At 41.4% G+C, this 25,751-nt stretch overlaps 1 protein-coding gene across 5 annotated transcripts; it reads left to right on the top strand.

The window, feature by feature from the left end:
• The first annotated feature begins 304 nt into the window (after window positions 1–304).
• slc37a1 (solute carrier family 37 member 1) lies at window positions 305–25,751 on the top strand. Of its 5 annotated transcripts, none has more exons than XM_070838118.1 (20): window positions 305–628; window positions 2,970–3,051; window positions 3,881–4,001; window positions 4,246–4,324; window positions 7,703–7,838; window positions 8,343–8,419; window positions 8,771–8,937; window positions 9,164–9,216; window positions 10,489–10,527; window positions 14,741–14,818; window positions 16,195–16,317; window positions 17,504–17,594; window positions 18,252–18,314; window positions 18,515–18,600; window positions 19,418–19,466; window positions 22,141–22,214; window positions 22,753–22,831; window positions 23,600–23,697; window positions 23,994–24,058; window positions 25,098–25,751. In XM_070838118.1, the coding sequence occupies exons 1-20, from the start codon at window positions 573–575 to the stop codon at window positions 25,111–25,113; spliced, it is 1,632 nt and encodes a 543-aa protein (XP_070694219.1). In that variant the 5' UTR covers window positions 305–572; the 3' UTR covers window positions 25,114–25,751. The 5 variants fall into 5 exon arrangements, with proteins under 5 accessions (XP_070694219.1, XP_070694220.1, XP_070694221.1 ...); XM_070838119.1 differs by having other exon boundaries at window positions 14,744–14,818; XM_070838120.1 differs by lacking the exon at window positions 10,489–10,527 and having other exon boundaries at window positions 306–628.

A 25,751-nucleotide genomic window follows, 5' to 3' on the forward strand; every position in this document is an offset into this window, starting at 1 on the left:
CCCATTTAGTGTAAATTAGACAACAAAGCAGGGAATGCTGTGGTTTTTCACTAACCAATCAGAGGCAGGGGGGAAAACACTCATGCGTCCCTTCTGGCTCCAAAATCAGGATGGCAACAGCTGTAAAACCAAGATGGTCATTTTGAAAATGCTAAACTCGAGGCTTCAAAACGGCCTGTGTGTCCTGTGTGTTGGCTGCTGTAGTGTAGCTACTGCAAGACCTACTGCCACATTTTAAAATGTCTGTGCGAGCCTGCCTTTCTTGTCCTGAGGGACTATTTTTCCTGTCTCCTTCTTTTTCTCTTGAGCAATACCATTTCTCTTGTCTTATCATTTCTTTTTTCTCTATCTTCCTTCACTCCCCATTTCTCAACCCCCCCCCCCCGACCTCTTTTCAGACTCCTGATTTTTCCAGTCAGCCATGTATCCTGCTGCCGATCTCCCAGCAGCTTCCTCTGAGATGGAGATGACCCATAGCAGCACCACCATGTCTGCATGTACCCCATAAGCCTCCTCAGTGTGAGCTCATATCAACTGCCCATCACTGTAATTGTCCATACTTGCGTCCAAACATGGCTACCATTCCTCCTGGGATCCGCCTACTGGTGTCCTTCGACAGGGACCAGTGGTAAGTCTGAATCTGACTTTTTTTATCTTGGATATACGACTTTTCATTTCTGACACCAATGTAGGTACTGTATTTAGCTTGTGAATTCAAATCTAAATCATACACTATAGTACTATGATATTGTGAATCTGGCTGTGTTGTTAGACTGTAACAGTGATCACAAAGAGCAGGAGGGGACTGAATAAAAGGTGTGTTTCTCTCGGCAGAGTAGTTGCACAGTTCCACTGAAATAAGAGTCGATGTCAAAGAGTTGACCACACTAGTCGCATCAGACTGCTGAATAGTGTCTTTATGTGCAGGATGGTTCTGTGGATTAGTCTGCTTGCTTGAGAGACCATCCGTATACTATGATGCACAGATACAAATTCTGCCCAGGCTTTGCTGTCTCAGTCATTCCAGTTTATCAGATTTACTTCATATCTCGCATTTTTCAGACTCATGTTATTCTTTCATATGTCATCCAAAGCTTCCAGTTCTTCTACCCTCAGCTCATTTGATTAGAAAGGCAAAGCCTCCATTTCCCACCTGAAGCTATCCTGAGCCTTAGCCTGACACTTTGTCTGTCTGTTCTGTGTCTTGCATCTGTGAGTCAAAAGGAAATGTATAACTTTTGCATCTGTGTGTAGACTGGCTGAGTATACTGTATAAGTTCAGTTGTACTTATACATGCTGTAAATGAACTATAAATAGTGTGTGTGTGTCCTTCTGCCAACCATTGGAGGAGGTGCAAGGAGACTTGGAGTCTTGCATCACATTACTGCTAAGTGCTTTTATTACCTTAGAGATCAAAGAGCAGTGAACACAGCACCTGTCTCTGTGACCTCACAGCGACATGTTGAAATGTGAAACCAATGAAAGCAGTACATGTATATTAGAGTTCAGACACATCCTTGTGCCATTTGGCAAATGATGTTAATGGATTTTTTTTTTGTGCGCTTTTTATCCGTAAGGTAAAAGTTTTCATAAAGTCCTGTTTGATGTTTTTGTAGTTCCATTCTTATAGAGATACCACTCTATACAACTATATTCCAATTATTTTCATAGTTTTACCACCTACATATAAAAGAGAGACATAGTTCAAATCATGTTCCATCTGTTTTTAAGTCTGACGTCACTCTGGCTTATAGGTTAGGCTCATTAGATGAGGCAAGGTTCCGAAGAAACTGTATTTGCCTTATTGGCGTATTTATTGTATTGGGTTTGCATGGAGGTAAACTTAAATTGCCAAACTACTCAGCTGAGTCCTGATATGTGACTTTGATTGACATGTCTCAACCATGACCATGAGTTACCAGTTGTCCGTTGTCATTCCATATTCCAGAGCCACTTGGTGTGAAATTTTGAGGGACTTTTTGCCTGAGCAAACATTATACCAGCAAACATTGTTACAGGCAGCCAATCAGAAAAGGGTGCGTTCAGGTATAAGATGTTGATAATGGTTAAATATCATAATATTGTTTTTAAGCCAGGAATTTCATAGTACGTCATTAACTTTACTGCTCTGTCAGACCATCGAAACTGTGTCTTTGATGAAGATAACTATGACAGTGCAGTTGTGAGTTACATCGGTATGGTGTGTGCTACACTGACGATGTCACTGACAGCTGGGTTACAGTGGTGTCTTGCCAGCTGTCTAGTTTTCTGTCAGCCTGCTATACTCAGGACACACACTGACACACATTGGAACATGCTCACAGCAGGAGTGTGTCCAGTTGCTCCCCTCAAACATGACTGGCTGCTACAGATCCTGAAAAACCAGCCTAATGCTTGTCAGATGAGAAGTAGATTTCATTACCACTGCACACACACACACACACACACACACACACACACACACACACACACACACACACACACACACACACACACACACACACACACACACACACACACAGGGATGGCAAACAAACCCAAGTTCATTTCAGAGCCCAGCCCATTCGGCCATACATACAGTAGCTTATTCTTTGTGTGCCTAAATATTTCACAACACTTTTGCCTGTAGACTGATGTGTGTTGTAATCGCAGTTAGCCAGATGAGGGAGATCAAATCAGCCAACGATTGTGTCACACTCATTCTGTATGAAAATGTAAAATGTATGTAATCACCAGCCAGAATGAGTGTGCACATGAGTATTTGTTCATGTTAAACAAATACAATGATGCTATAAGCAAGCTTGTAAGTGTACACTATTTCCTGCCCTCCCTCACCTCAAACTGATATTGTACGTGCTGGTTTCATTCAGTTCGGGGGGGGGGGGGCGGGGGGGGGGGGGGGCGTTTGAGCTTGCTCCCTGGTCCCTCACACACCTCAGTGGTGCCCTCTTGTGTTTCCTCTCCGCAGGTACAGAGCTCTCACCTTCATCCTCACCTTCCTGCTCTACACAAGCTTCCATCTCTCCAGGAAACCCATTAGCATCGTCAAGGTAACATATGCTCATTGTATTAGTATAATCTATAGATCACATTCATGAGTCGTCGTCCACACAGAGAGTAACACAACCTGAGCCAGTTCCCCAGACAGTGATAAAGTCTAAGACTAAAGAATAAATTCAATTTAGATTTCCATTGATTATAATCAGATTTAGGAGCTTGGCCAGGGAGTTACCCTCTTATGTTAAACCAGCGCTGACCATTGACATTCTAACAGAAGAATGGCAGCTTACAGCAGGTCTGCGCTGGTTCTAAGATACAGTATGTATCACTCAAACAGTGCATTTAGATTCAGCTTTTTTTGATAATGCACTGGCTGCAGCTCCTTCAAACTTTTTTGACATTTTAAACTTATTTTCAACTGTAATACTAACAAACAGGAGATCCACAGATTTTGAAATCCATTCATGTTACAGCAGGACATCCTATATGTATGAAACTGTAGATAAGTGTACTACTGAAAATAATTAATGATATAATTAAGTGCTTTGTTGTGTCAGGAGTACAGGTAGTACAGTACAGTACAGTACAGGTGGTGCCAGTGTGACTGCAGGCTACAGCAGCAATGCAGCTTGCCTCCTAAGATTTGCACATAGATTCCCTCCTATGACCTACAGATTTAGAACAATGCCATCAAGCGTGTATGTCACCAAATGACCTTCTGTATTCATTTAATTTCATCTAAAAAAGTTCAAAGAACTAAAGAACATAGGGTGAGATGGAATATTTAGCCCACATTTTTTACCTCACACTGTGTGCCTGCCTGTTTGCTTGGAGTTTTCTGGCCAACTGAATGGTACACTCATTGTTTTGTTTTACCAGAGCGAGCTCCACAAAAACTGCTCATCTGTCAGTGAGCTAGCCACCATTGCCAATAGTGCCAGCCAGCGGCCCTCCCTGCCAGCCCTCCACACAGACATGGACTGTAGCTGGAAGCCTTTTGGTTTGTATCTGCTTGACTCTTGACATTTTTGCTGTTGGGAGGGGATTTGTCAGAGATTTGGATGTATTGAATGTACTGAAGCCATCCTAGTGTTACTGAATCAACAGGATACTGTTGTTGCTTTTACGGCATGTTTTTCTGTGGCTTTCATCGGGGAAGGCCCCGGCAGCATAGTGACCTGATTTACTGTCCTAATGACCTGACTCACTGTCCTGAACTTTACAACTCGTCTTTATATTCTCAGATAAAAGGAACTACAAACAGCTGCTTGGAGCCATGGACTACTCCTTCCTCTGTGCCTATGCAGTGGGAATGTACCTCAGGTAAGCTGGCAAGAAGGGGAAGGCAGTTTTCTTCACAGCAGAGGTGAATGGGAATAGGTGGGAACATTTATATATACAGTACCAGTCAAACAACGGGACACACATTCTCATTCAGTGGTCTTTCTTTATTTTTGTTGTTTTCTACATCATAGATAAATATTGAAGACATCAGAACTATGAATGAACACACAATGGTTGTCATTAACAAACCAGAATACATTTTATATTTTACACTCTTCAAATAGCCACTTTTTGCTTTGATGACATCTTCGCACACTCTTGTCATTCTTTGAGTCAGCTTCATGAGGAAGTCACCTGGAGTGGTTTTCCAACAGTCTTAAAGGAGTTCCCAGAGGTGCTGAGCGCTGGTTGGCTGCCCAAACCATCTCAGTTGGGTTTAGGTCAGGTGATTGTGGAGGCCAGGTCATCTGACACAGCACTGCGTCTGCTTCTTCTCTATTTTCCTCCTGAAAAATAAACGATCGTCCCACTAAGCGCAAACCACATGGGTCAGCATGCCCGGATTGACTGACCTTCATGTTATAAAGTAAAGATGTCTGTAGTTTGGCATTGAGCTTCGAATAATGTGCCGTACTGTGTGGCAGCACATCACTGTAGCCCTTGTGCTTCGTTGAGTAGTAAGTGTGTTTATTTGAGTGTTTTTTCGACCATGTTGGCTACAGCTTGGGAGGAAACTGTATAACAACGGACAATAACAGCAAGGGACTCGATAAGAATTCAAACACCCCATTCTGGCTGAGCTGAAGAAGCCATACTGCGGTTGTAGAGCTGGTGCTAAGTGTCTTGCTAAGCTAGCAGCTAGGAGAAGGAGATACAAGCTGGCTTTACCATCGATTATCATGGAAAATGTTAACTGTCTGTGTGACGAGCTACAGGCACTGTAGCCTGAAAAACCTGCTAGCATACTGTGAGTGCAGTCTATTGTGTTTTACTGTGAGCCGGCTGAATGATAGCATCCCTGACTCCTGTGTGGATCTACCCAGCTTCACAGTGGTGCGAGCAGACAGAGACGCCAGAGTGAGCGAAAGGAACAAAGACAGGGGGCTGATTATGTTTGGGAACAACAGATGGAGTAACCCTGGTCACATCACTGTGAAGGAGAAAATCTGCTGTCAGGATGGTCTCAGACTTACTATGTACAAAGGGAGTTTTCCACGCCCATTACCCACGACGCTGTTGCAAAGATACAGACCCAGCACCCTGATGCATTCATTGTGATATCGGGAGATTTTAATCATGTCAGCTTCACCTCTCACCTGACTGGTTTTGCACAGTATGTTGACTGTTTACTGTCCCATAAGGGAGAACAGCACACTTGATCTGCTGTATGCAAATGCCAAAGAAGCACTGCTTCATCCCTTCTACCACTTGGCAGATCAAATCTCAACCTGGTCTTTCTTTAAACTTACTTCAAACCCTGTGTCCTGAGGCAGCCTGATTGAGATGTACTGCTGCGGTCACAGGGAAACAACAATGACTCGGATGCTGACATTTACAAGGACTGTACGCTGTTTTATTATTGGTATTATTACATATTGGTCACATTAAGACATTCCTCAACCAGAAAAAGGAGGACTTCAGGGATGGAAGCAAAGAGAAGCACAAGCAAATGCAACAAGAGCTAAAGAGGAGTCTAAAGCAGGCCAAGGAGGTCTTCAAAAGGAAAGTGGAGAGAAAGCTTCAGCACAACAACACCTGCCCATGCTGGCACAGCCTTAACTTGTGCAGCCCAAATGGTGGAGCTTCTCCAGAGGATCTTCCACTTGAGCCTGCAGACAGGGAGGGTTCCAGTTCTGTGGAAAACATCATGTCTCGTTCTGGTACCCAAAGTAAGGTGTCCGACTGAGCTAAATGATCACAGACTGGTGGCCCTCACAACGCACATCATCAAGACTCTGGGGTGGCTGCTTCTCTGCCTCCTGAGACCACAGTGAACACTCACTGGACCCCTTACAGTTCTTCCAACATCATTCAACCTCCCACGCATACAGACAAGCTCGACAAGGTGGGGAAGGATTTCTCCATCACTTCCTGGATGAAGGATTACCTGACAGGTCAACCACAGTTTGTCAGGCTGGGGGAATGTGTCTGTGGGACAGTGGTGAGCGGCACAGGGGCTCCACAGGGGACTGTTCTGTCTCCGTTCCTGGTCACCCTGTACACATCAGACCTAAAATATCACTCTGAGACCTGCCGCATCCAGAAATATTCTGATGACATGGCTATTGTGACATGTGTAAGGAAGACACAGGAAGGGGAGTACAGAGACCTGGTGAGAGCCTTCAGTGACTAGAGTGAGAAGATTGGCCTCCTACTGATCACCTCCAAGGCCAAGGAGATGGTCATGGACTTTTGTAGGTCTAAGCCCCCACTTCATCCAGTCAACATTTGAGGAAAGGACATCGAGGTGGTGCAGCCCTACATATACCTAGGTGTGCACCTGGACAACAAACTGGATTGGTCCCTGAATACAGATGCCCTCTACAAAAAGGGACAGCCAGCTATTTTTCCTCAGGATGGTCAGATCCTTCGATGTCTGCAGTGGAATGTGGCACATGTTTTATCAGTCAGTGGTGGCAAGGGCACTGCTTTATGCTGCAGTCTGGTGGGGACGTAACATGACTGCTAAGAACACCAGGCGGGTTGACGAGCTGGTTGAAAAGCCTGGCTCAGTGCTGGGTAGGAGCCCGGTTTCACTGGGAATGGTGGCGGAGAGACACACACAGAGCAAGCTGCAGGCCATCATGAACAATGACAATCACCCTCTTCACCACACTCTGGCAGGACAGAAGAGCAGCCGCGTCGGACGGCTCTACTCGCTGCAGCTGAGGACCGAGCAGCACAGATGATCCTTTGTTGTCCCCAGAGCCGTCAGACTGTACAGCACCTCAGTCAAACACACAGCTGTTTCTGTGTCGGTTAATGACGTCAGTTGATGATCATTGGCACCTGTTTGGTAGAACTGGTTAACCATACACCTGACTATGATCCTACAAAATCCCTGACTTTGTGCAAGTGTACCTAGAAGAATTTACGCTTTTTTGAAGGCAAAGGGAGGTCACACCAAATATTGATTTTATTGCTTGATTGATATTGATCACTAATGTTCATAAATTCTCTCAATCCATCAATGTCAAAAACTCCTGGACCTGGATCATTGCTGTAAACCAATCATTTGTCCTGTGGTTTAACAGTGTAGTGTTTATCAGTGTTTCTGTGATATGCTGCTACCTAATGGAAAATCCTCAGTCCTCAGTGGCATTTATGAAACGAATCTTGTATGCAGGGAGAAATGTAACAGTCTTATTGATGAACCTCTCGTACTTAATATAATGTCACCACTGTGCTTCCATACAGTGGCATCATCGGAGAGCGCGTGCCCATTCGACTGTACCTAACTGTAGGCATGCTGACCAGCGGCCTGTTCACCTGCCTGTTTGGACTGGGTTATGTCTACAACATCCACAGTTTGGGCTTCTATATATTTGTCCAGGTGAGACACGTCATCATCGTAATGCATTAATAACTCATTTGCCAAAACCGTTGACGCAGAGACCATGAAGATTATTGTGCCAACTGGCTGTGTTTGCTGTAGTTATAGTGCTGTCATGAAAATCGAGCCAGCAGATGCTCACATAGTAAACATATGACATCCACATGCACAGTTAAATTTGCCTAAAGGGAAATTCTCTTCACCTCTGTGCTTGGAACACAGGTTAGTTTGTTAGTTATTGTGTCATTACACACAGACGCTCTAATATATAGTGCATCTATTGCCACACAAGAAAATGAATAAATAACCCATTTTGCTACTCCAAATTCAAATAACATCACACATGGATGTTCATGCACAAAGACACACAAGCACACACACTTACTCACAGGTGTATGTACCCATACTCTTAACACATGGTTACAGGGGTGATGTGCAATCAAGAAAGTGACATCCCTGTTTCTAATACCTCACTGTACAATTTATACTGTCCTCATCCATCAGGTGGCCAACGGCTTGGTCCAAACCACTGGCTGGCCCAGTGTAGTGACCTGCATCAGCAACTGGTTTGGAAAAGGGAGGTAAGGTCAAATCATTTCTAGACTGATTTTAGCATAGGTAAAAATCAAATGTGGTTTTCAATGTGGCTTCTGTATTGTAAGTACATCTAATGAACAGTTTGAGAATATTATGTAAAGATCATCTGTCATGTGCTCTCTTTGAGGAAGATGCCTTTCTCAGCTGCAAGCCCTTTTAATCTAATGATTATGCTGGATTTTAACACAAATGCATGAAACTTTTGTGAAGAATGAAATGACACACAGGAAGATGGATATGGCCAACCAGGAGAAGATTTAGTGAGAACTCACTGCCTCTCAAAGCCACTAACACCATGATGTGTCTGTGTTGCTGCCATCCTCTCTTCCTGTCAGACGTGGACTCATCATGGGGCTGTGGAACTCACACACCTCAGTGGGAAACATCCTTGGCTCTCTGATTGCTGGCTACTGGGTGTCTTCCAACTGGGGCCTCTCCTTCATCGTACCAGGGCTTATCATTGCAGCCATGGGAGTTGTCTGCTTCCTCTTCCTCATTGAGCGTAAGTGCAGCCTCACTGTGAGCCCTAGGGTTACAATATGTTAATGTTTTGTTAATTGGCTTTATTTGTTCTAATTGTATCTGGAGGATTTAGCTTCTTGTGCAGTTGCTGCACTCTCTTTAAGTGCGCACGTTAATTGACTTTACATTTTTTCCTCCTTAGTTTAATTGCCATGGCTGTAAATGGAGTGTCATAGTAACCTTATGGCATCTTTTCCACTCCTCAGATCCAAATGACCTTAAAAGCATGTATGCTCAGAATTCTTCTCCAGGCAAGAGTGTGAGTACCAAGAGTTTTTTTTCTGCTTATTTTTTAAATAAATGAACACACAATCTCTTTCTTTCTTTCTATTTAGATTATTAATCATTTTAGATGTAATATATTCTGTATCATGATCTATTAGCACCATAGTGTGTCTCACTCCAGGATTCCCACCCATTGCAGAATTTTCGTGGAATAACATAGGATTATGAGTTATGCAGCTGGGTGAAATCAAAAACCTTTGTAAATGAGTGGAGAAACACATGGAGATGCTTCTGTATGGGGTCTGAGGGTTTAAAGTCATTTAAATCACATGTTCCCAGAAGTCAACCCAACTGAACACCTTTTGGAGTAATATGTTAACGTCAAATTGTTGCCAAAGTATTTATATCTACTGAGATGTGAATTTAACACGTATTTCACAAAAGTTTGACACCATCAAAGGAACAAGATGGCCATGAGCCGCTTCAAACGCATCTTGAAAATGTGAGCAGCGTTCGATATGTGTAGTGCCCATTGTTACACCTGTAGTGCAATTAGATGTGTCAGCGTTCAGGAGGCAGATTAACTCGAACCCACTGTCAAAAGGCTCTGTAGTCTTGGTCTGCTGAGATTAATCTAGTCCACTGCCGAACAATCGAAAGGCAAACCAACAGCTGGTCCCCTTCTTTGTCATGAAAATAGGCTTAAAGTGCTTCCCATCACAGGGTGTATATGTGTGTAGGTGGACATCGAGCCACTTGTGAGAAATGTCGTGTTACTATGAGTAATACATTTTTAAATGACCTGTGCATGGATCTGTTTAAAAATCACACTCTGCATGAAAGAACCTCTGCCACCATCTACCCAACACCAAATGATAAAAATGAAAGAATAATGTTAATCCTTCCAGTAGAGTTTGAAAGAAAATCTAAGACATTTATCTTGTTTGGTAGCCTCTATTTGTCACCCTGCTGTATGTTCCTTTCAGTAAATATCCAGCAACCTGAGCTTAGCTAAGTAGCATAACTACCCCTAATAGCATGAACTTTTCTGTGGCTGTGGCAACATGCCGGTAGGCTTCTTCCTTGACACACCCAGTTTCATAACAAACCCATTAGACTTAGTATCACACAAGTGGAGTTGAGCTGTGGGCCCACTAAATGGAGACGGGAAAAGTATTCATGTCCATAACATAAGCACAAGTAGTGATTCCCCACTTTGAGAGTGTGAATGTGGATAGCCTGTGAGAATATAAAAGCCCAACACTGTAGTAAGTTGCAGTTTAACATGTTGTTGTAATCCATTTAGGCATACTACAATTACGAGGATAATGTTCAAAACAGGAAGGTAAGTTGCTGCGCTGCTTCCAAGTCTCTTATTGGTAACTGGTTACTCAGTTGGAAAAAGTAATCTGTGATTCCTCTTCAAATGACAGTTTGGCTAAATTACCTATTTTCCTCTTTCATTTATTGTCACAATTTGCCAGAAGTCACTATCAAATTATCTTGAAGTTCCTGCATGAACTCAACTGATGTTTCTGGATTTCTGGGTTAAAAATCACTCAAACTTAAAAAATCCACCTTTATTCCACTTTGAAAATACTCCACTACAAGAAAATGCTATGCATTCCAGATCTTACCAAGTTGAAAGTATCTACATATTATAGCAAAATGTACTTAAAGCTGTCATAGTGCAATTCAATCTGTCGGTGTTTTACTATGATATGTGATTGATATTACTGCTGCAGTAATTTGTATGTTGCATTTCAGTGATGCAGATCATTTGAACTACTTATAGACTCTTGGTTAGTTTAATCTGCAATGCATCATGGTCTGTAAAATCATCATATGTTGCAGCATCGCTGCTCTGTGAGAATCATGTACAGTATCTCTAAAAAGTCAGCTTCTCATGAGCTGAGAAAAGCAGTCTGTTTTCAGCTTTGGGACAATGCATTTTCCCAGCAACAGTATTTTTTGTAGTTTATTTAGATTAAGAAGTAAGAGAATTTTCTCAACTCATAAAAGAACACTTCAGCCTTCCGTTTATCAGAAACAATCAAACTCCCGACATCTGGAGATGCACGGTTTTCCCTGGACAGGAAGAAAAATTGTCATTTGGCAAGTAACTAATGTGGAGTGAAATATAGTGGATTAAAAGTACAATATTTCTCTCTGTGGATATATAAATTTGCATAAAATGGAAATACTGATAAATCTACTTAGTGACATCCCTCCAGTGATGTGAACGTAGCTTACTGTCTAGTTACTACAGCCACTGAAAAATATAAAGATCTAACAAATGTTTTTAGGTATCTGACTTCAACCTCCAAAGTTTTGAAATGTATTTCTTTGGGTTTTGAACTGTGTTAATTAGTCCTTACCTGAGTTTTTCTTTATTGTTATAGGTCTGATCTTTAATGAACCTTGTTTTTAGGAAGTACTGTAGTTCCATACTTAAATTTCAGGACACATCATCAGTAGTGGACCTCAGGATCAGGATGTTTTGGCCATTATCAGTAGACACCCTAACCCTAAAATCTATCTATATTTATTTCTCCCATGAGGTCCACCGACCCCCCAGACACAATGGGGGGCTGGGCCCCCAGCCAGGGCATCAAAACATGTTGCGCAATTACTGTGCCTCACATGGTAGCATCAAAATGACATGCTGGGTCTTCCATCATTTCTGGGGCAATAGTGGCTATCGGAAATAATTGATAATTATTGATTATCAAAGTTTATTAATAATTATATTGATTTAATGGGACCACCTCATGTGGGGCACCACCTTGTTAAATGAGGAAAAGATAACAATTCAGTTTCATAAAATAACTAAGCTATCAATTTGGTATTACGATTAATATTTAATAACTACAAGCAAAGTTACCATATTGACAGCTAGTAGAAGGATTTCAGAGTCCTTATCAGAGTAGAAGTTGGCAGTAATCACTCTTGTACAACAATTCAATCAATTCACAACAGCGTTATCTCAAGACGCTTTCCATGAAGAGCAGGTCTAGATCAAACTCTTTAATTAAGAGAGAGAACCAACGATTCAGGAATTCAAAATTAAGGATTCAAGAATCCCCACATGAGCAGCATCAGATATCATATTGAGCAACAGTGGCAGGAAGAACTCCCCTTTAACGGGAAGAAACCCGGAACAGACCCAGGCTCAATGTGGGCGGCTTCTGTAGGGGTCCGTGTTGGGTGGAGAGAGAGAGAGAGAGAGAGAGAGAGAGAGAGAGAGAGAGAGAGAGAGAGAGGGAGAGAGGGAGAGAGGGAGAGAGGGAGAGAGGGAGAGAGGGAGAGAGGGAGAGAGGGAGAGAGGGAGAGAGGGAGAGAGAGAACACAAACAGCAACCAATGTACTAGCAGTGATTATAGCACTAACAATAGGAGTGTGACTAACAGATTAGCAGTATGATATTATTGAAAAACATGACGAGTGGCCGACGATCCGCAGCAGTGATTCATGAAGCAGAGAACCACATCAGCAGGACCAGGATCAGGATCCACAGGAACCTGAGAGATGAGAAAGCACAGAAAGGCTCCGGGGAAGATAGCAAGTTAGTGGCAGACATTAGACGGACATGAGACATAATGATGGAGAGGAAGAGGAGGATAGAGGATAGAGAATAGAGATGAGCCCAGTGCACCATAGGAGTCCCCCGGCAGTCTGAGCCTATAGCAGTATTGATGAACCCGCATTCTTTCATGGACAGCTTGAGATTATTCACAGATCAGCCGGAGGGTTCAGTCGGGTCTCCGAAGCGCCTTTAATTCAGGTTCACAGGTGGAATACATAATGCAATACAGCGCTGGGGTTCAGGCAGCGCTGGGCTCATGACAGACCTTGGGGCAGGGTGCTTGTCAGAGGAGCCCTGAGCTGAGTTAGCCAACAGATTTTAAAGGGTCCTGCCGGAGGGTTCGTGCGTCACAGTCTCCAACCCATCCAACTGGAGCATGTTTACAAAACAAGAACTTTTGGTTTCTCACAATCAAGAACATTTCATAACTAGGGGCTGGTCTAAGGCCTGATCCAGCCCTTAACTATATGCCTCATCAAAAAGGAAGGTTTTTAGTCTACTCTTAAATATAGAGAGGGTGTCTGCCCCCGAACCCAAACTGGAAGGAGGTTCCACAGGAGAGGAGCCTGATAGCTGAAGGCTCTGCCTCCTGCACTACTTTTGGAGACTTTGGGAACTATTCTAGATTTTACTGGAAGCCAATGAAGAGCAGCCAGTACAGGAGAAATATGGTCTCTTCTCTTAGTTCTCACCAGTACACGAGCAGTAGCTGCATCATCTATGGATATGATGGGCCTGATTTTAGCAATATTACGTAGATGGAAAAGGGCAGTTCTAGAAATCTGTTTAATGTGGGAGTTAAAGGACAAATCTTGATCTCCCCAGACTCCCAGATTCCTCACAGTGGAGCTGGGGGGCAGAGTAATGCCATCCAGAGTGTATATGTTGTTAGAAAAGGTGTTTCTGAGGTGGCCAAGCAGAATAACTTCAGTTTTATCTGAATTTAGCAGCAGAAAGTTGCTGCTCATCCAGGACTTTATGTCCTTAAGGCAGAATTAAGACGACAGCATGTGAAATAAAACATTTTTACATTTTAATCTAACTAAATGTGCCTAAATAAAAAACTATAGTGTGTGAGTGAGTGAGATATGGCGTGTGTGCGTGTGAATATGCAAACGAAAGTAAGATTTAGGACTACAAAAGGTGGGAGAATCTAAAGGAGACTTATTTCAAAATGGCGGCCAGCCAGACCCCCTGGTGTGTGAGTCAGAGGAAGACAAAGGCCCCAGTCTGTGTAGTGGCTTCGTCGCTCGGAAGGCCAATTTGTGTGGGTTTACATGCGAGTGTGTAAGACAAAGGTGCCAAGTTAGGAAAGAATGACTAGCTGCTGTGTGTGTGAGCAGAACTAACCAACGTAACCGTGGGGCTACACAGTAAACTAACACATCACTATGATTAAACTCACTGAACAACATTAAAGCAAATCAAAACCAATACATTCACAAGGTTGAACCATTGCGTAACCATGTATACAGTTATGATAAGCTATGTAAATATCCGGTTAGAGTTTGTTAGCAGTACTTTGGAATGCTGCTTTCTTAGTTGGCAAATCTGTTGATGAGCCAGGCTGGAAGAAGGGTTGTGCTTCCTTGTCGCCCAGTCCTGTATGTACTGTATGTAATAACTTGTTTGTTAATAAACTCTGTTACCTGAGCATTTGTCATTGTGCTCCTACATTGCTTTGTGTGCTCCTAATTTTTTTCATTTAGGAGCACTAGTTAATGTATAGTCCTGCTTTACTAATAGAAAATGTACTGCCATAGAATCTTCTTTAAAGATTTATATCTTCTAATAACCAGTGGGCTACAGACAGGGTGTGGAAGAGATGAACTAACACACTGTTGGTGTCGGTCTTTTCATGGGATTAGTTGGTAGTGAGAAAAATATGGAATAACACCAGATGTATACTTTTAATAACTGAAAAAAGAACTTGAACATGTATGAATTATCATGTGATTTATTGTCTCTTCAACAGCTTCCAACCAAGAGCTGGAACGGAGTCGGTGGACACACTGAGGTGTATCTGCAGTACAAGGACAACAAAACGCAGGTGTGTGTGTGTCACCAATCAAATAATGGTCCAGTCACGGACTGCTTTATATTGTACAGGTGTCAGTAATGAACTGGTCAAAGACATTTAACAGCATGACGGGGAATCCACATATTAAATGAGATGTGAGCAGAGTGTAAGCATTCTGTCATCCATCCATCCTGATAGACAGACAGAAATTCACTGAACCAAAATAGTTTTCATGTCAGCTCTATGGGAAGACTGTGAGGAATCTGCCTGTGCAGTTAGTGAAACAAAGAAGCTCACAGACTAATAAGTTAATAAGTTAAAAACACATATACAGTAGGATATTCATGTGATTCTTAACAGGTGTCAGGGCACTAAAAACGTGGGGGCTCTCCATGGCACGTGCAGTAGTCGCTTATCTCACGGAATCAGCGTGGATCGATTCATCTGATAAAAAGTGTGTGTGTCCTACGAGACGTGCCAGTTATGGACATCATAAAACGCTTCTAAAAGCACTTTCTATATGGATTACCAGCGAGAATATCAGAGGGTGGATTTTCCTGCCAAACGCTGTATTAAGTTGCACTTTAACATGTTGTTGTAATCCATTTAGGCACACTACTATTACGAGGATAGTGTTCAAAACAGGAAGGTCAGTTTGCCGCTGTGCTTCCAGGACTCTTACTGTTGCTTCAGCAGCAGCAGCCATGGGATGCTTGATGGAACACTGAAAAATCACTCTGGGGCTGAATCCAAATGTCCGCCCTCTGGATGTGTTGACTGAGCCTTTGTGACACTTTAGTGACATATGGAGGACTCTGTCAGCTGCATGCAGCCCGTCAGGACATTTGGAATCAGCCTCAAGCTTTGTTGAACCTTTTTTGGAATAATGGTTGGGTCGGGTTTACCACATGCAATTGTTCTTTCCAGACTTCACAGTGGGCAGTTTTACCTGTCAGTCATGTTTGCATTGGCCTGTTCTGGAAACCCTGCCCATCTTTTACACCAAACGGGTTGAAAAAGTCCTAAATTAATGCTTGCGTTGATAACATCTGACTCAAGTGTGTAACATTCTTTTTTTTCCCAGAATAAAAGGGTGGTGTGAAAATTGGTTCCTCATTTGGAAAAAGTAATAGATCATTCCTCTTCAAATCACAGTTTGGCTTAGTTCCCTCTGTCCCTCTTTCTTTTGTTGTCACTATCAAATTATCTGGAGGTTTCTACATGAATTAAACTGATGAATGTTTTGGGGTTAAAAATCACTTAAAAATAAGAAAAGTCTACCTAAAGGTACTGTGACTGATTCCTTCAGTGTTCATTTGGTAGGTGGTCTGGGTGCATGTGCAGAAGAAGTGACACGTACAGCCCCTGATCCTCGAATTGCTTGTCTTTCTCGTCTTCTCCTACAGAGTTACGACACAGAGCTGTTATTGCCCAAAGAAAGCGTGTGTGTCCCCGTGCAGCCTGTCGTGGTGGTGAAGAGGGAATCGGAGCCATCCGCCATCAGCTTCATGGGAGCACTACGCATACCAGTCAGTTAGCCCTGCACACGCAAATCCATCATCCAGAACACCTGCTTTTCTGCTCACAACCATGAAAATGCTCAGCTGAGGTCCAAACTGATGTAGATCCACCCTGATTTTTGCAGGGCACAGCTTATTCTATTCCCCCTGCTGATCCCCGAGCATCACAAAGTCAGTAAATGAGATCCAATCACATCACAGACATGCTTTTACCTTTGCTTTTACTTCAACCGCTGATTTAGGGGCAGCAGAAACAAGTTGGGAAAACAACATCAACATTTTAAGTTATGTTGGTCCGTTGCTTTTTTTAAGCATCCAGCAGTCACAGAGGTAGATTATCAGTCTTTTGGGGTGGTGTTTGTTCTCCTGAGAAATGTATGTCCATTACATTTACAGTCTTTTAATCCTGTTTTGTTTTCCATTGTCAAGAGAATTTCACCCAATATAACAAAAAGGGTATTTAATATAACTTGCCTTTTAAAACTGACGTTACTGAAATTATGATTAGCTAAAGCTCCTGTGAAATAGATTCATACTCAGCATTGATTGGTGCTTTTGATATTGATCTCTTGGTTCTGGTTTTACTGGAATGATGTAAATGATTTAATCATGTATATTATAACTTGGATCTTGTGCTCATTATTTTGGCCGTTGGCTCTATCCGATTGTTTAATTGTCATTAGCAACTAATTGTTTAATCATTGTTAGCAACATTTTAGCTGCACCCACTGTCACTGTCTGTCAGAACTGTCCAGCCTTAACTGCTTTTGTTTCTTGCCCGTCAGACCTCATGCAGCAATGCTGCTGTGTTCTTATAAACAATCAAAAATCAGAATATTGGCCAAAACCACTAAAATAGGATCCTAGTGATAACCCATGTCAGTCTTCCCCCAGACAATCAAAATGAATGATTTTATTAGTCTGGCTTTCAGTTGTGAACTTTTAAAGCACAATGCTCGAGGAGCCAATGGACTGCTTCCAAAGGTTTCAGTGAAATCACAGAGTAAAAGATCAGCTATCAGCAGCTTCATCTTCATCTCCCGAAGCACAATACCAGCGACAGTGTTTCATACCCATATTCTGAAAGACTTGCAGCGTGCCTCAGTATCAGACTGGGACCACCGGTCAGTCGAGCCAGGCAGGTGTCACTCGGCCTTCAACCTTGTATTTATGTGTGTGCTTCTTGTGTCTGCAGGGAGTGATCGAGTTCTCTCTGTGTTTGCTGTTTGCCAAGCTGGTCAGCTACACCTTTCTCTTCTGGTTGCCGCTCTACATTACCAAAGCAGGTGAGGATCACACAGAACTACAACCATTAGTGCCGTTATTGGCTTTCATTGTTATTCATTTCACCGCACAACTCTCACCAATTAAATGAAACAATGTCCAAAAATGATTATTCCTCTACACCACTACTAACACTGTTTGTCTACTGTTATGTTCTGTATGTGCCAGTTCTTAACTAACACTGTATGAAACAACACAAAACTTGGAGAACACTATTGTCTGAGGGGCTCAATTCAGATTTGGGTATTGCTGAAAGTGCTTACAAGGTCCGACCTGGTAAGATTGCTGTTGTGACTTGTAAGTAAAATTGATTGGGGTGTTTATTCTGACATGAGACCACCGTATTAAATTGCCTTCAGATGAACGTAAAGGATTGGATGTTTGAAAGGGTCCACAGACTAATGCCTCGGGCATTTTCACACTGCGTTGTAATGTTACCTGCAACATTATCACCAAGCTGATCCAGTATCCCAGCCTGTGGGCTCTTTGTGGCCGTCTGGGTAATCTTATATTGTCACTGTGTTGTGGAGCAATGTGTAGGCAAACCAGCCTGCTTGGTTTTATTACCACCACTCATGTGTCAGACACAAGCCTGTGCCTGAAAGAGAAGTGAAATGATATACATACATATATATTGTTTGTGTGTGTGTGTGCCTCAGCTCACCTAGATGCCAAGAAAGCTGGAGATCTCTCCACCCTCTTTGATGTGGGAGGAATAGTTGGTACGTGCTTTTCACATTTCCCACTCAGCTTTCTCTTATCTGGAGAGAGAGGTATCTGTGTGTGCATGCATGTAATTCTTCTTCCCACAGTCCCTCACCGTTAGCATTTACTTCATGTTGTGCATTGTGGTTAGTGTGAAAGATGATGCTACTTTTCTGGCTCATTGCCCGCCTCTCTTTGTGTGTGCTTGCATGCACAGGGGGAATCTTGGCAGGAGTGATTTCTGATAAACTGGGGAAGAGAGCCACCACCTGTGCAGTCATGTTGCTGCTGGCTGCTCCCACAGTAAGTAGTGCACTGCTAGACTCATTCAGAAAATATCGTAACATTGTATATAGGACATACCTGAAGCTAGTGCCCTAGTCCCAACATTCAACTCTGTGACTTTAAACACTGTTGGATAAGAACGTTCGGACCTGGAAGGAAATCTGTCCTACTATGACATCAGCCAAGTGTGGTGACTGATAGGTAGATCACTTCACATCTGTTCTACATCTGGCTCCCCCTGCTGTGTAGCACTTAGGAAACAGTTTACTGAGGCTAAAGCTAAATGTGTGTTTTTTTGGCAGTGGAGCATTAGACAGATTACACAGCGTCATTTGATTATTATATACATAGATAATGCTATTCATATTTAAAGCCATTTCAACAGTGTACAGTAACTCAGCACAGAGACAACATGGGCCCAGAAATCTTCTTTTCACTTAACCCTTGTATGGTGTTCGGGTTTGTGGACCCGATTTCATCTGTTTTCATGTTCTTTATCAAAAGAAAAATTATACGATTAATCATTTTTTCAAACTCAGACTCATCAATATGAGCTAAGGCCAATGAGTCTGAATTTGAAAAAATAATTAATCGTATCATTTTGCTCTTGATTTAAAAAAAATAAATAAAAAATGAAAAGGGGTCCCACAGACCCGAACACCATACAAGGGTTAAGATGGATTTAACAAAAGGCTGCTGTTGTTTTGTAAAATGTGCCTTGTCTACTGCAAACCAAATTCTATAGTACAAATAAAGTAAGGTGAACCTGAACTTGAATTTGTCAGACATGTGAAGTATGAATAGTGACTGAAGTGTCTTCGTCTGTGTCCCGCAGCTGTATGGCTTCTCCATGATCAGTGAATTCGGTTTGGGGCCAACTGTCGGTAAGAGCCACATTTCACTCCTCTACTCAGAGCTAGTGCAGGATGAATACGTGATTCATTTATTAGTTGATTGACAAAAAATATTCAGTGGTAGTTTTGAGAAGTGATTTAATTGTCGATTATGAAAGCAAATATTTTCTGGATCCAGCTTTTCAAATGTCAATAATGACCTGTTTTTTCATGGTATATCATCCTATAATGAATAGCTTTGGGTGTGAATATATTTAAATTAACTACTTGATTAATTAAATATTTGAAGTAATGACCTTGTGCTCTGGGGACCTAGTAATGGCCATTTCACTAAATGATTAGACATAAAAACAATTACGAACTCAGTAACTAGATTAGATATTTAAAGTTCATGTAGAAGTTACAGAAGAAACTTTAAAAATATGGCAAGAGATTGTACGGAAATATAAGCTTGAAAAGGACATCAGACTTTTGATGTGGCCTTCTCAATGCCCAAGTTTTCAACCGGCGGCTCTTGATGTTACATTTACAAGGTGGAATGAAAGGGGAATGACAACTCTTTGTATGCTCATTGAAGGCCAATCTTTTAAATCATTTGAAACAATTAAAAAAGAATTTAAATTAGAAAACAGGGATTTATTCCGATATCTACAATTGAGAGATTTGTTTCATAAAGAAATAAAAACTTAATTATCAGCGGAGATAAAGGAGGTTGTAGCAGTCCTGATAGGAGCATACAAACAAACTCCCTCAAAGATTGTCACAAAGTTATATAAAGGTCTCCAGAAAAGTAATGGACAGAATTCTTTTTATATAAAATCTAAATGGGAAATGGAAATGAGCATAAGATTGTCAGAGGAGGAGTGGCTCTCCATGTGTAAAACACAGCAAACCTCTACTGCTTCACAAAATTGGCGTCTTTTTGGGTGGAAGAATTTAACTCGCTTCTTTCTGACACCACACATTAGTGGTAAATATCTGGACACAAAGCAATATTGTTGGAGGCAGTGTTGCCATGGAGATGCCACTGAAACTCATATTTTCTGGTCATGTGTAAAGATACAATGTTTCTGGGATGAAGTGAGTGAGACTCTGCGGAAAATCCTGCATTATATTATCCAAAGAGACCCCAAAATCATGTATTTGGGAGCCATACCTGAGAAAGTAATGGAACAAGGGGATGTTTATTTATTCAAGGTCTTGATTATTGCATGTAAGAAGGTCATCACAAGGAGTTGGATGAAAACTGATCGCCCGCTACTTGGACATTGGTTGGACATTATTGACGAAATCTATACCATGGAAAGACTAACTTATAACTTGAGGCTGAAAATGTGTACCTTTCATCAAAAATGGAGAAAATGGACAATGTTTAGGGAGCTTGAAGCTGAATAAATAGACTGTGTGGACCTTTTTGATAACCACTTGCATAATAAGGAATAAGAACTGCCCCTTTTGTTTCGTTTTTTTTTCTTTATTTCTATCATTGGAAAAAAAAGGAGAAAAAACAGTTGTAAAAAAATAATGTCTTGAACTGTGCTGTTCTGAAAAATAAAGTTTAAAAAAAAAAAGTTCATGTAGAAGCAGGCATAGTCATTGCTTAACTAATGTAATTTCAAATTTTCACATTATCAAGACAAACAAGAAACAATCAAGACAAACAAGAAACTGCACCAATGTTTTCGCCATGGTGCCGTACTGATGCTCTAATTAGCCAACTGATGAGTTAAGAAGACCTTTGCTTGAAGTAAATAAGAGGCATTTACCCAAAGACTAACTTCCCACGGCAAAGTGTAGCAGTGACCTTTCACACAAGCCTCTAAGTGGTGAGTACATGTAGGTTCAGAGAGGAATAATAGCCATCAGACACGATTTACCCTACATTTGCTCCATCGTCAATAAAACAACACTTTCACAGATGAATGTGATTGTTCTTACGGTTTACATTGACCACATCTGCATACATCACAAAAGTGCAACTATTATCATATCATTACACTTCATTTTCACGGGCTGAAATAAAGGAATGTTTAAAAAAAAAAAAACCTGACTTAAAAAACATAGAAATGATGAATAAATCTTATTCTAAATACAGATGATATGTGCAATTATCTCAGCTGTTTATTAAAAAAAATATTTTTGTTGCACATTCAGGTCTAAATTTGAGTATAATTCTTAATAACATCTGATATTTTCAGTATTAATGTTGGGGAAGTATCTGCTATGTTGAAGCTCACCTAACATTAGATAAATGAACAATGGGCAGTGTTAATCATGACACAGTGTGCATGATGCTGTGATAACTGATGGGATGCAGTTCTGACTCGTCATGCCAACAGCAGGAGTTCTGCTATTGGCTGATGCTTGAGCAAGGCGTGAATCCACACAGAAATATCAACACTCAAGCAAAATATTCCTCTGTGTTTCCAGCTGCTAATCATGTATTAGTTCCAGATAAGTGAGATCACGTGACCAAATTTATCAGAGTAGATCACCAACACTTGATTAGTTGAGCCTAAATGATCACCAGTGGCTCATTCAGTGCAGAAGCTGTTGCACAACTAATGACTCTTAAGTCATTTACGCAGAAGTAGTCTAATCTTTATCAAAAATGCCACTTATATCTGTAGCATGAGCGGGAACATTGAATTACTCAGGAGAACAGTGAAACCAAAATATAACTCACCCAGTCTGTTCTTCCCAGGCATGCTGTTAGTGTGTGGAGGTCTAGTCAACGGACCGTACTCCCTCATCACAACTGCAGTGTCTGCTGATCTGGTAAGCTCGTCTTACTCTTATTCCAGCCTGCTAGGTTTGTACATGATTATTAACTCAACCTACACAGCACCCTGTTTTATTCCTTTCATAATGCAGTTCATTTTTCAATTCAGTCGGCATTATGGGCACGAAAGTGAACGACAATGTTGCCAAATAATGAAAAAATCCAAAATAAGAAGCAAAATACAATTTGGGCAATAGGCCTATATTATAATACAAAGATCAATACAACATCAAAATTAATTTACCAATCATATCTCAATCCTCTGATTACATTACATTCGGGCAGCTGTGGCTCAGAGGTAGAACAGACCGTCCATCCAGGAAGAAGGGTGGTCGATGCCCAGCTTCCCCAGTCCCTGGGAAATACACTGAACCCCAACTAGCTCCCAAAGCTGAGCTTTGGAGAGTGAATGCGTGTGAAGTCTCCTCCCTCTTAAATTCCCCGTTTGCAAATGAATGTGAAACCTTTGAGTGTTTGAGAAGAGAGATTGCATCGCTGTGTGTCACTTACTGTTCCTCTCTCCTTTGACCCTAGGGCACCCACAAGAGCCTGAAAGGCAACGCCAGAGCATTGTCTACGGTCACTGCCATCATAGATGGCACAGGATCTGTAGGTCAGTTTGAATGTCGAAGCACAACAAAGAACCCACCAAGCACAATTTATAAAGATCTGACAATACAGAAACACCACTTGACCCACTATCATGCAAAACAACCAAAGCACAAAGATAAAGTGACTTAACAGATACGACGGTGTTATTCAAATGTTTCTAATCCCATGAAAATGCAGCCATCAGTGTGTGTGCATATGACAGTACTACCCTGTCTGTAGCACTCAGCTCCAAGTACATTTCTCCCAGTGACGATGCACATACACAATATATTGTTTCATTTTTTAAAAACAGCTGGTCAATGTAGTTTTTAATCAAACAAACAAGAGCATTTGTCTGGGGCCTGTATACCACATTTCGTGCTCTAGTGAGTATTTGGGGCAGCAGGACTGTGTGCGTGGGACTGAGTCAAAATAAACTACAGCGTGAGTTCAGTGTAATGAAGTCACCCAGTGTAACAACAATTAAAAACATGTTTTTTCACGACGGCGGAGCTCTATGGTACAGAGGAAGACGATGAATTAGACTTTGATACACACACAATACTTGTTAGTAAACCCAAACCAACATTCATTCTTATCACCAACCTTTTAATAATATGCTTGGCGGTGTTGATGTTGGCTTATCTTTTCTCAATTAGGTGTAGCATTTTCCATGAAATGTAGAATTAGGTTAGAATTGAACCTGTGCTAGTTCCCTGGATTTGTCATTAATGTGTTGAGATAATCTATCCATACAAGCAAATGATCATGCTGGTGTTTATGCTGCCAGGTGCAGCAGTGGGCCCCCTGCTGGCTGGGCTGTTGTCTGCAGGTGGCTGGGATCAGGTCTTCTACATGCTGATGACTGCTGACTTCTTTGCTCTGTTGGTGAGTGCTTAGTTAAAACCATAAACACAGGTGTTACTACCAAGAATTGTTGTACTTGTTAGTATGTAAGAATAGTTTTTTCACAAGTTGGTGGAGACCAAAATAGAGGAATAAGGAGAGCGAATATTGGCCCCCATATTACCCAAATATCAATGAATGCAGCTCTACCTGGACGCTGGTCTTGTTTTACCTCAGGTTTTGATTCCAGCACCACTCAATTGGAATATATTTCTACTTAAAGGTGCAGTAAAATGAATAAATCATGTAATATATCGCTTTTTTCTTTGTGTGTGCAGCTTCTGCTACGGCTTGTGACAAAGGAGCTGGCCTCAACTAAGTCCCCTCCCATCTCTGCTGTAGAGTAAGTCCTGCTTTTCTGCCTTTCATCTTTTTACTCAATGTCCTATTTCTTGCATTCCTTCCATTCTTATATTCACAGTAAGTCACAGATGCATTGTGGGCTTGGGTGTCAAAATAATTTTCTCCACTTATGTTTGATAGCAATTATAGCTTTAAACTCGTATACCTAAAAAGTAGTTATTTATATATATTTTTTAAATCTATAGACATAGACATTCTCCAAGAAACACATTTACTGGTGAAAGATGTGTATAGAATTGAGAGGTATTAAGTGAGTTTTTTCTGTTTACATCAATAAAATCAAAGGAGCAGTAAAAACTTAAGGGGTTTTGAACTAGTCATTGGAAAATTGAAACACTGGCACTGACCCATACTCTACTCATACTGAGTTAAACATTAGAGGCCCACAATTTTGAGTCATACTCAAATTTCAAGTCATTTTGGAGCAGTATCATTTTTTAAACTCCCAATATAAATCTGATGATTGGAGGAAATGCTGTGTGAAACCAGTTTTCAGCATGAATCTTTCCTCCCCACACAAAACAACTGATGTTTTGTCAGTGACCGTGAGCAACAGTTGGTAAATACTGGCAGCTTAATTTGAAATGTGCATTTGGAGGTAAGGTCGAGATGTAGTGATATAAGGTTCCACCATGCTGGTAACCTGAAGTCTTTGTGATGGTCACATACATCCTAAAGTGAATGTCTTGTAGCATTCACAGTGCATGCTGCCGTGTAATTGCAAATCAGAAAGAATTTAAATACAGCAACAAACCAAGTTCATTATCACTTACTAGAATCATTATTACTAAAATAGTCATTTGACACCTAACTTGGAAGGTAAACTAAGGTTTTGAAGCTAGGACACAAAATGTGTAATTTAATAGTTTAGATATATTTACTTTAGAAAAAAAAAACTGAACAATGTTTCCTTCATGGGACAACAAGTTCAGCTTTCATAGAGCTTATTGCTCTTGACTTTAAAACTTAATGACACCCAACTTATCAATGCGGCGTTAATGTTTGTCTCTGCTTCACAGGTTGAAGGAGCACTGAGCACTTTGATTTAACTGCCTCCACACAGGAACATGGACACACACACACACACACACACACACACAGTGCATATAAACCACTTGTCTAAGCCTGGAATGGACTGTGGCTCTGACAAAAACTGGACTGTCCTGGATATGAGACATCAACACACATGCACACATTGGCGCGTGTTATAAAGCAACATGTGTGTACACACACACATTGCTGTTCCAGCTACAGTGGTTCACTGTAAACAAGATTGTACTTGCTTCCCTGAGGAAAAACAACTGCAGCAGATTTCGGTCTGGAGGATTCGTCTGCACATACTGTACTTGCACACAGAAATGCACACTGTCTATTTTTCACCTCTTCCTCTATTGACCTATTTCCTATGGCAGCCAATTAGAGCTTGAACACACTAACTGCTCAATCTACTCAGATTGGCAGATATGAAACTAGCCTTACTTTGACATGGATATTAGGTCTAGATAGAAGTGAAAGTAGAATTCTTTTAGTTACGGGCAGACACTTGTTATTCTTGTCCTTATAAGTACACCAAACCTAACCATTAAATCTCTGACCTCAACAGTCAAGTTCAGATCTAAACCTAACCATTTGAAGCGACGATTTTTGAATTTCATACCTAAATCCAAGATAGA

This window comes from Pempheris klunzingeri, chromosome 10, assembly GCF_042242105.1.
Source record: "Pempheris klunzingeri isolate RE-2024b chromosome 10, fPemKlu1.hap1, whole genome shotgun sequence".
In the NCBI taxonomy this organism is placed as follows: Eukaryota; Metazoa; Chordata; class Actinopteri; order Acropomatiformes; family Pempheridae; genus Pempheris; species Pempheris klunzingeri.

What these genes read in the sequence shown, in the direction of transcription:
- slc37a1 (XM_070838118.1), top strand. Translation starts at nt 573, where the DNA reads ATGGCTACCATTCCTCCTGGGATCCGCCTACTGGTGTCCTTCGACAGG. An exon ending in AACTGGTTTGGAAAAGGGAG is followed by an intron (nt 8,420 to 8,770) that starts GTAAGGTCAAAT and finishes TCTTCCTGTCAG; the next exon opens with ACGTGGACTCATCATGGGGC. An exon ending in AGATGGCACAGGATCTGTAG is followed by an intron (nt 22,832 to 23,599) that starts GTCAGTTTGAAT and finishes TTATGCTGCCAG; the next exon opens with GTGCAGCAGTGGGCCCCCTG.